General features: G+C 44.9%; 1 protein-coding gene across 1 annotated transcript in view; it reads left to right on the top strand.

Moving 5' to 3' along the window:
- FOXK2 (forkhead box K2) overlaps nt 1–10392 on the top strand; it is a 44950-nt gene extending 34558 nt beyond the window's left edge. The window contains exons 3-9 of the mRNA XM_038156844.1: nt 307–454; nt 893–1039; nt 3733–3926; nt 4717–4892; nt 5734–6030; nt 6390–6599; nt 8163–10392. Of these exons, the coding sequence (XP_038012772.1) occupies nt 307–454; nt 893–1039; nt 3733–3926; nt 4717–4892; nt 5734–6030; nt 6390–6599; nt 8163–8359 (1369 nt within the window). The 3' untranslated portion in view covers nt 8360–10392. The remainder of the gene's footprint in view (nt 1–306; nt 455–892; nt 1040–3732; nt 3927–4716; nt 4893–5733; nt 6031–6389; nt 6600–8162) is intronic.
- The last annotated feature ends 570 nt before the right edge of the window (nt 10393–10962 follow it).

Raw genomic sequence — 10962 nt, forward strand, 5'->3', positions numbered from 1 at the left:
ATGCAGTTAAGGTGGACTTAGGGTGGCAAATCTTACACAAATACATCACAGCCTGATCAAACAGCTGACACAAATACATCACAGGCTGATCAAACAGCTGATTCTTGAGGAGGAAAGCCTGGGTGAGGTTTCTTCCTGCAGTGGTTCTGATTCCATGGCGTGGAAGGATGGAAGCCCTGAGAGCCCTTTAGCTGCAACCTCCCAGCTCTGGTAGTGGCTTTGCTGCAGTAAGAGCTTTTTGATGAGACATAATGTGGTGATATACTGTATAACAAAATAGTAGGATCTTCTTTTTATGCTCTACAGTGCTGCAAATTCCTGCCCATCGAGCCCCCGCGGCGCAGGCTCTTCAGGCTACAAAATGAGTCGTGGAATAGCATCTGACCTACATTTGATGGCTGACAATTCCCAGTCAGAAAACGACAAGGAAGCTTCGGGGGGAGACAGCCCAAAGGTAAACACAGCTTGAAACCAATCCCAGAAATTGCACCTGAGCTGAATGGAAGGCTTGGGATGTTTTGTTTGCTAAGGTGTATGCACTGAGTGGTAATTTAACATGCCGGGCTTTAAAAACAGTGTGTAGGGTTTTGTGATCAGATGTGAGATTGATTGATTGATTGATTGATTAATTAACCCCTGTCCCCTTTGGGGGAGGATCTGTGTGCAGTCTCAGTTACAGATCTGTTTGGAGGCTGTTGAAAATTCTTTGCAAAATTTATGTTACCCTAAAATTGCTAATCAGAAGAACAAAGCTTTCTTAATTTCTGCCTCAAGATTCTCATTGTCCAGAAGTCTCCTAAGTCAAGTTAATGATGTTTATGACTTTTGATCTAGTAAGCAGTGTGTATCTCTTCAGAGTTTGTTGATGCAGACTTCTCTTGTTTTTGTCCAGGATGACTCTAAGCCACCCTACTCCTATGCACAGTTAATAGTCCAAGCAATCACAATGGCCCCGGATAAGCAGCTTACACTAAATGGAATTTACACGCACATAACTAAAAATTATCCCTACTACAGGACAGCAGACAAGGGCTGGCAGGTAATTCTGATTTCTGGAATATTTTTTATTTACATGTGAGCAATGCTCATGAGCAGGCAGTTGGTAAGCCTCATAACCCTTCAGACAGAGAATTTGTCAAATGAGTGTGTTGTCTTTCCTCTGATTGTAAGTTTTTCAACAAAGTGGGCAATTTACATTAGTCTGTATTTTAAATACTGCTGTATTGATGGAATGGTGTTCTCTAAACCTCTAGTAGGGATGAGACAGACTTTGGGGAAAGCAAAGTGCATTTGGCACTGGATTTGAATCCTGGATGCTATCTAGCAAAGGTGTCATGTTCTGTAACCTACAGTTGTGTAAACATCCGTGTTGCTATCTTGAGATAAAATTGAGATATTAAATACTGCAAGTTTAGTTCTGTTTGGAAACAGTGATCTTGCCCATGCAGCAGGTGAAGGAACAAGTGTGTTATCTGTCATCATCTCACCCTGCTTCATGCACTGTTTGATTTGTGAACTTGCCCATTCCTGTACCAAACCTTTCAACTCTACAGAATTAATTTCTGCTTTCTTTTCATTTCCACAAGACCAGCCTCAGCTTTTGCCAGGATGACTAACTGAGTACAAATCAGTCTGGCAGAGCCTTCCCAGGCACATGTGAAGGCTCAGTGCCTTTGGTGCTGTTTTGGGTGTCTCAGAGGCCAAGGAACACCTGGAGCACGTGGCCCATCCTGGGCTGTCTGCTCCCTCTGCAGTTATTGTCAGGGAGGTAAAATTTAGGGAGATTGGGTGAGGGGGAAAGTGAGGAAGTGTTAATGTTGGCTGCACAAGTGGAAGAATACAGGCTTTCCCTGCAGAGGAAGAGATTTTTAAATATTAATCACATACTTATTTGTCATACAGCCTCACACAGCTGGCTCACCCTCCCAAGGTTAGTGGGGCATGTAGCTGTTCTGGCTGTTTGCTGAGGCTTTGGTTAGTCAAGGACTTGGCTGTTGTGGCTGGGAAGTCTCTTTTGTTTCCCTTTCCCACATAACAGTGCAGTATCCTGGCTGCAGTCATGTTGTTTTAGCAACAAGACTGTGTTTATAAAATGTTGATGTGTGTTTTGCTTCCTCTTTTGCAGTACCTTGAGTATCTGGGGGGATGATGTTGCTTGGTGAGCATCATGAACCCAACACACACACACACAGAGTTGGGCTGAGCTGAAGAGCTCTGCCTTAGAGCAGGCTGTGGGTTTGGGGCTGTAAGGCTTCCTAAAGCCAAGGTGATGGGCACAGCAGGCTGTGTGTTCTGGAGTCATTAATTGGCAGCCATGCATAGAACCAGCTGGAAAAGCTGAAAATCAGATGCTGTTCAGTCACTGCTCTGCCAGCTTGTACAGGTTAGGAGCTGGATTGCAGCTCAGGTGACTTAGGAAAGATGTTTCAAACCATATTGGAGGCTATATATGCACATATCATTCAAAGCATAGAGTAAAACACATCTACAGTGTCCCAGTCCCACAGCTTAAAAACCAGGTATTTATATCCTTCAGCACACATTGGTCTCATTTTGATGGGCATTTGAAGACTCCTCTCTGTGAACTTATTTTAGCAGGTATTTTTGGATCCACTCCTTTATTCTAGCATATGGGGAAATAAATACAATTTATAAATATGTTCTTGGCATCTTTCTAGTTATGTTTCCATTTTTGGCAGGGAAAAAACCATCTCTGGTTTCATCAGTTTGCATTCAAGAAATCATATGTGGTTATCATCACTGCTTTAAGTTTTCTAAACTTACCATCAGGGTCATGAACTCAGATATTTCAGCAAGTTTTTCATTGGCTTTGCAGATTTTTGAGAGCTTTTGTTAACGTAAAGCTTTTTCCCATTTACCTCTGTTCCCCCACAAGTGTTTCAGGGTAATCCTTAGCATCAGTCTCCTCCTGTTCAGTGATAAAATTGAGAGAGATTTTTGGGTTTATCTGTGTTAAAAAAATAAAAATAAATTCTGTGTGCAAAGCCAAGCACAGATAGAGCCACTTGAGGGTGTCAGCAGTTCTGTGCATTGCTCTGCTGCAGGAGTGGGGGGATGTTGCAGCAAATTGAGGATGTGGGGATGTGAAAGGGACCGTGGTGACAAAGATCTGGAAGAGCTGGTCCAGGACCTGCTGCCACTTGGTGTTTGAACTGACACAGGAAATTCTTGGCTCTGATATTGAGACAAACTGGGCTGTGGGTGAATTCCCAACAATCCAGCTGCCTTTGGAGCTCGTGTAATTGAGCTTTTCTTTCTGAACTGTGGAACAGTAACAGAATTGCCACACAGGATCAGAATCAGCGTGTGCTGTGTTCTGCTGGCCCTCCTGGAAGGAGCTGGGGCACCTGGGGAAGGGTGGTGTGCAAGCACTGATCATTTTGATTTTTGTTTTTAACACTGCATTCTGCACAAGTGTTTGTAGTGTTCTAAGCATTGCTTTCAATCGCCGTGTTTCTCGTGAGAGAATGAAATAAATGGGATTCCTGTTATTTCCAATTAGAATACTGGGTTTTTAATTGTTGGGAAAGAGTTTACAAATGCAAGAGTCCTTTCAGGTTTATGGCACTGCTTGGTAGTGCTCTGAGTTCTGTTAAATTAAGGAATTAAAGAGCTGAACCCCCAGTCTCCTATAGTACAAACTGCTGCAGTAGGCCACATTCTGACTTGGAAAAGTTATATGAATTCTACATATTTTTTTATGTTCCATAGAATTCAATACGTCACAATCTCTCTCTGAATCGTTATTTCATCAAAGTACCACGTTCCCAGGAAGAACCAGGCAAAGGCTCATTCTGGAGGATAGACCCTGCCTCTGAAAGCAAATTAATAGAGCAGGCTTTTAGGAAAAGGCGGCCTAGGGGAGTACCTTGCTTTAGAACCCCTCTGGGACCACTCTCTTCTAGGTAAGGAAAACCAGATGAACAAAAAGACTATGGCTGTTGTTTAATCTTCAGGCTGCTACAGACTTGATAGCTTTGGATACAGTCACAAGTTTAGTAATTTAATTTCGTCCAGACCCAGTGTTTGAATTCTGTGTGTTCATTAGGAGGCTGCCCCGTACACCAGGCTGGTGTTTATTGCTTGGTTTTAGTGTTAAAGAACTCGGTTTGCATAACTGACTGTCACATTGTTAATGTATGCAAGCCTTGCTGTACCTTTGATGGGTTCTGCAGAATTATAACTTTAATTTCTAACTGCCATCTACTGGATTTTAAAACTGTTTTCAAAGAAAATTCTCAGATACCGGCTACCATTTTATTGACCTTAGAGATGACAATTGTGAATTCAGTTTGCTAATGTTGGAGCAGAATTTGTGATGGGGAAATACCTGGGTTTAAATTATTCCCTCTGTAAAGTTATGGCCTTTCTGCTGGTGCAGATCTTTTTCTACTTGCCCTGTAGCCTCAGATTTGCTCATTGTTCTTCTCCACCAGAAGAAATGTTCATGTTTCACAGATTTAGAGTCTCCCTAAGAAGGTATCCAGCCACCTCTTCTCCGTTAACTGTACCTAGAGTTTGCTTTTAAATTCTGTCCCTGTTTAACAGAAGCTTTTAAAAGTTGCTGAGCTCTGGGGTGTAGCTGTGCCTCCCCTGCTGCGGGCGGTGTGTTTCGCTCTCGTTAGAGGAAGGTCGTGGGCTCTCACAGTTCAGAAGTTAAAACACATCAGCTGCTGCTTTCATTTCTAACTACAGAAGTGCCCCAGCTTCTCCTAATCACTCTGGAGTGTTGTCTGCGCACTCCAGTGGCGTCCAGACCCCCGAGAGCCTGTCCAGGGAAGGATCTCCTGTCCCCATGGAGCCTGAGCCCAGCGCCATCCAGCCAAAACTCGCCGTCATCCAAGAAGCGCGATTTGCACAGAGCGCCCCAGGTGAGCTCAGCCCTGGGGTGACACCAAAACGCTGCCAAGACTTTATATGTACCCCAAAAATGAGTGTATATGTCACCTGTTCAGAGCAGATCTGTGAGAAGCTCAGGAGCAGCCAGGGAGGGTCTGTTTGAGCACACTGGGCTGGTGTTAGCTGGGGCTGCTCCAGAACTGTGGGTCGCTGTTGCTGAGGAGAGGCTGTGCCCCTCTGTAGGACTGTGCTGTCTTGTAACAGTTCTCTTAAAAAGACCCCAGAAGGTAAGGTTGTGTGTGTTAGAGAAATCAGGAAAGGCCTTTGACACCTCTGTGGTCATGTCATCTTTCCAGAGTGGGGCGGATAAAAGAACTGAAAGGATAAAAAGAATAAGAAATTTCCTATTTAAAACAAAAAGAGCATAAGGCATGATAGGATAAGGATGTGTTTGTTTCATTACCTCCTTTGATACACATTTGCCATCCAGTTTCTTGGTGGTGATGTGGCACTACAGAGGGCAGAGAAGCTCCTGAGCATTCCTGAGCATGCTGCACACCCCCCTGCAGCACACACGTGTTCCCATCTGTGGAAAGGGCTTTAGTGAAATAAGTGCCACGCACAGCTTTGTTTGGGGCAGAGCTGGGGTGCCCAAATGGTGTGTGGGTCCTGCTGAGCCAGTAGAGCCCTAACCTTGGGCCTGGAGCTGGGAATAACCAGTTTAACCTTCATTGTCCAGTGTCACTGGCTCATTCAGGCATTAGTGAAGGAGCTTGTTCATTCTCTGAGGTTTTAATGGGAACTTTAAAAGAACGACTGGCTTAGAAGAAATAATGAAAATTGGCAATCTAATGTTGACCTCTTTCTTGGCAGGATCACCTCTCTCTAGCCAGCCAGTTTTAATTACTGTACAGCGGCAGCTACCACAAGCTATCAAACCCGTCACCTACACTGTTGCAACTCCCGTGACAACATCGACCTCCCAGCAGCCTGTAGTTCAGACAGTTCACGTTGTGCACCAGATCCCAGCTGTGTCAGTCACCAACGTGACTGGATTGGCACCAGCAAACACTTACACTGTCGCAGGACAGGCCGTTGTCACACAAGCTGCTATGGTCACCCAGCCCAAGGTAGAACCTCAAGAGAATGGAGACCACAAGGAAGTCAAAGGTAAGAACCTGGGAGGTCGTTTTGGCACCTCTTTATGCAGAGGGATCAGGATTTGAAATTCAGAACTGTAGAACCATAGAAGAGTTTGGTTTGGAAGGACCTTAAAGCCCATCTGGTGTGGGCAGAGGTGCCTTCCACTGTCCTGGGTTGCTCCAGGCCTCATTCAGGGATGGGGCATCCATTCTTGCAGGGCAAGTCTTGAAGTGTTTGGCTAAAAATGAAGATTTCAAATTGGGATTTCTCAGATATGCTGGAGCGAGTAATAAAACAACACACTGCCACTGAGGCCTGATTGAGTGAAACCAAGTGGTTCCTGAGCACTTCTTTAATTTTAACCAAATTTTCTCTCCTGTTTGCAGTGAAAGTGGAGCCTCTCCCTGCTATTAGCCATGCTGCAATAGGAGCTGCTGGTCGCATCATCCAGACATCGCAGCCCGCCCCCTTACAGACAGTTACCATAGTGCAACCGGCGCCGCTGGGCCAGCACCAGCTGCCCATCAAAGCTGTCACACAGAACGGGACGCACATCGTGCCCCTGAGCGCCGCCGTGGCGGGGCAGGGCAGCGCGGGTACGTCCTCTCCCTCTCCCCTCCTCTCCTCTCCTCTCCCGCGCACTCCTCTCCCCTCCTCTCCTCTCCTCTCCTCTCCTCTCCTCTCCTCTCCTCTCCTCTCCTCTCCTCTCCTCTCCTCTCCTCTCCTCTCCTCTCCTCTCCTCTCCTCTCCTCTCCTCTCCTCTCCTCTCCTCTCCTCTCCTCTCCTCTCCTCTCCTCTCCTCTCCTCTCCTCTCCTCTCCTCTCCTCTCCTTTCCCCTCTTTCCCCTCTTTCCTCTTCACTTCTCTTTGTCTCTTTATCCTCCCTGTGGTTGTCACTGGGATGTACTCGGTGGTGACACCCCACCTTGTTAAACCAGGACAGAACCAAGTTTTAAGAGAAGCTCCTGTAAAGCAGAGCTGTTAAAATGGTGCCTGCTCCCAGGTGGTTTGTTGGAAGCCACCAACAGGAAAGCCAGAACTTGCTTGTGGGTTAGCTCTTTGAACTGGTACTTTTTATTACGATTTTATTGAACCTGTACTGAAAAGACCAAATTTCTGTAAGGTTTTGAGGTTGGTTCATGTCTGAATCCGTCGTTCCTCTCTGGGCCTTGGCAGGCTGAGTGGGCAGCAGTGCTTTGTCACCATGCCACACGTCCCTCTTGCTCCCAGCATGGGCAGGTTTGCTCTGCTGGCAGTCCCCACAGCCTGTTCTCACAGTCCTGCTTTATGCCTTAGCTGATACTGAAGGAGAGGTTTTTTGTCCCATGTTTGCAGAAATACTTTTAGGGCTGTCTTACATCAATTCATTACCTGTGCTTCTGCTCAAAAGGCTTTCTAATGGAGTGAATTATCTCCTTCCTTTCCTTTTTACTCCTTTGCCATCACTGACATTTATAGGTCAGGGCTCTGGCTGCTGCCACTTCCCTTCCAGCTTAAGAGCAGCAAAAGCATCACAGACTTGAGGTGCACTTTGTGTGTCAGAAGGGATGTGTGAATAGAGCTGAGAGCCATGTGAAATATACTGAAAAGCTATTTTTAAAAGTAAGGAATAATTCTTTTTCTCTTTTTCCTGGATTCTGAAAGCTCAGCTGATTTCGGCACGGGGCCGAGGGCTGCAGGGTGTGCAGGGCGTGTGGCTGCACACAGGAGTAGAGCTGTGTGTGTGTGATGGCTGTGGAGTGAGGTGTGCTCCAGGTCCTGGTCTCTTGTTACAGTAAATCCCAAAGCAGCAAGACACCAGGTAATGCTCAGGCAAAGCTCTAAAGTGGGAGCTGGGCCTCCAGAAACACAGATTTGTGTTTGGCTGTATTCACACACACATTGGCGTGTTTGTCTTTGGTGAAGGAAGGCTTGTGCCATCTGAGGAGAAAGAAGGGCAGAGCAAATGCTGTTCCTGCTCCGTTTTCCACGTGCAGGAAAGGAGCAGCTCCTGCTCTCAGCAGAACAGCCTGGCAGCACTGCTCGCTCCCTGGGAGTCAGCTGAGAGCTCTGGGGTCCATGAGAAACTCACGTTTCTTACTGTACAGTAAAATCCCAGAACTTTGTGCATCTGATTTGACGAGGACCGGGGTGCTGAAGTTTGTATTCTGCTTTTTGCAGCTGCTGCAAGTCCTTTGCATATGTTGGCCACCCACGCGTCGGCGTCGGCGTCGCTGCCCACCAAGCGCCAGAACGGAGACCAGTCGGAACAGCAGGAACTGAAACGGATCAAAACAGAGGATGGGGAGAGCATAGTCATAGCTGTGAACGTGGACACCCCACCCGTGGCAGTGAGTGACAAAGGCAGCCAGAACTAGAAACTTTAGGGGGAGTTTTCCTTTTTTTTAAAAAAAAAAGAAAAAAAAAAAAAACAAAGAAAAAGAAAAAAAAAACCGCAAAAAACCAACAAAAACAAACTCCGTGGTGCCAAAAGGAGACACTTAAATCTAACACCTAAAATGTTGGAACATGTTCTCACGCAGTGGGGAAAGGGGCCCTGTGAATCAGACTTCAACTTTCAGCACTGAAACAAAACCCAACACAGGTGGCCTTAAAACTTGGTAATTTAAAGTCAAACTGCAGAACCGTGTTGTTGTAGAGGCTGTGCCCCCGCCCCTCCTGCCCCACGGACCGTGTGTGCTGGGAGGGCTGCAGCTTTAACAGGATCTGTCAGATTTTTCCCAGGACTGAGGATCTCAGTGTAACGGCAGCATGATAGCGCTTAGTGTGACTGGTTTCAAACGATTGTAAATTCCTAAAGGGAACAGAGGCAGGAGCCATTCCGACACCGTGGCAGCTAAGCCTTTCCGAACCACCCACCCATGCAGTTGTTGATAGATATGCAGTATTTTGTTGTTCACACGTGGAATTAGAAATTTTTCGAGGTGTATTTTCATTTCTTTGCAAAACGATGGGGTCTTTGACATTTCAAATCACTCCATTTCTACTCCGGAAACTTTGGAATCACACAACTACTTTTCATGTGAAATTTTGTTTGGTAAAAAACTGAATGTAGGGTTTTTTTAACCAACGGAATGATTTACTTTTGTCTGTCCTGTTCAAGTTCAGATAAAGCTACTTTATTACATCTGCAAATTTTCATATTTTAGCAGTTGCCTGATAAATTTAATCAAATTTTATTACCATGTGTAGTGATCAAACGCTTCTTTGGGCTTGCATGTAACTGATTAGAAACTCTGATGTAAATGAGCCGTTAACTGACGTAAAGAACTGCTATGGATTTGACCAGAGCTGCACTTACCTGTTTCTCTCTCTGCTACCTTTTGCTGTTTGTTACTTTGTGTTGACTTTGACTGTCCCTGGCATATTTTTCCAGTCTAAAGTAAAACAAGAGTCTCGCTTAATATTGTGTATGTTTAAGATAACAGACTGTTCTTCATTTAGAAAGATAAAATTCTTTATCACGAGTCCTTTTAAAAAGAGTAAAATTATCTTGTCAGAGGTATATTCGATATTTTTAAGCTTAAGCACCCTTCAGTAGAAATTAATCTGCCCCGTTTCTCTGTAACACTTTGATGTCAGACACTGACCTCGGGGTCTCCATGACCAGTAGCTGTTGTGGTTTTCTAACAGTGGCTACCAGATTATGGTAATAATTTTTTTTTTTTTTTTTTTAAAGTGTGTGTTCTGCAGTTGAACATTTTAAAATGTAATTTCTCACTTTAATGTGGTAATAGATTCCACTTTACATTTCAAAATTCAACTGAAACGAGGCTGCTGTTCAGTCTTCAGCTCACACAACGTCTTAGTTCCTCCTGCAGCCAGGTGAGTGGGAGCCGGCGCCGGCTCCATCGGAATCTGGTTTTTGTCCTGTTCTGTAATAAAGATGCATTATTTATATTTCCTTTCCTGCTACGAAAGGAAAAAACTGTATTTTCATGATGGACTGAACAGTTTGGAGTGGTTATTTTAGGCAGCTTTTGGAAACTATTTACCTAAAGACCAAATATGAGAAATGTGTACAAGTTTTGTGTTCATCCACACAATGGAACTGTTACAATGTCTCTGCAGATAATACATTAAAAAACTATGAAAAAAACTCTACACAAGCTGGATTTATAACAGGCATTTAAAAAAAAAGCATAACCTGAAAAGAAGCATTTCTGTACAATTGCAACGTTTTCTTTAGAGGTTTTAAAAATAAAAAAAGTAAAGTTTTAACATACTTTTTTTAAGAAAAAAAAATCCAGTACTAGTAATTTAATTTGGTGTTGAATGAATTGACTAGAATGTGGTTTATTTTCAGAAGTGAGAATCTGTTCACAACTAGGGCTAGGTGAATAATAGTGTATAAGATTTTTTTAAATAAAATTAAATTTTATTCAGCAAATTAACCAAGTTGAAATTACTCAACAAGTGTGTTTGGAATATCGATGTATATTTGGGGTTAATGCAGCTCCCGTGCCAGCCCCTCCAGGCCAAGGTGCCCCTTCCAGCCACTGTCCCAGGAGCCAGGGGCAGGGAGGGGCCTGGGGCTGGACCCTGCCCGGCCTTTGCACTGCTTGGGGCACAGGAGGGCACAGCAACGTGTCTGCTTTAGATGGATCATGTTTCTGTAAGTTAAATTTTAGGAGATGGCACTTTCTGGAATCATGAATGTGGGTTTGGTGTGTGATCCCCTTTACAGTCTCTGTTTCTCAGCTGTTGGGGAAATGCTTTCAAGGACCAGGAAGACTTTGCTGGAAGCTGGGTCGGGTTCTCATGGCAATGCTTTCAAGAGCTGGGGAGAAACCCAACTCCCCAAGCCTGGGATGGCTGTGGAGCTGCTGGGCAGGGCCGTGGTGTTTGGAGCTGAAGGGGCAGAGCCTGTTCCTTGAACAGAGAGCACGGGCTGAACGGTCCGAATAAACACAGCCCTTGGAGAAGAAGAAGAAAATAGCTTACCCCGGAGGCAGGGGAG

The sequence above is a fragment of the Motacilla alba genome, chromosome 18, assembly GCF_015832195.1.
Source record: "Motacilla alba alba isolate MOTALB_02 chromosome 18, Motacilla_alba_V1.0_pri, whole genome shotgun sequence".
NCBI classification, from domain to species: Eukaryota; Metazoa; Chordata; class Aves; order Passeriformes; family Motacillidae; genus Motacilla; species Motacilla alba.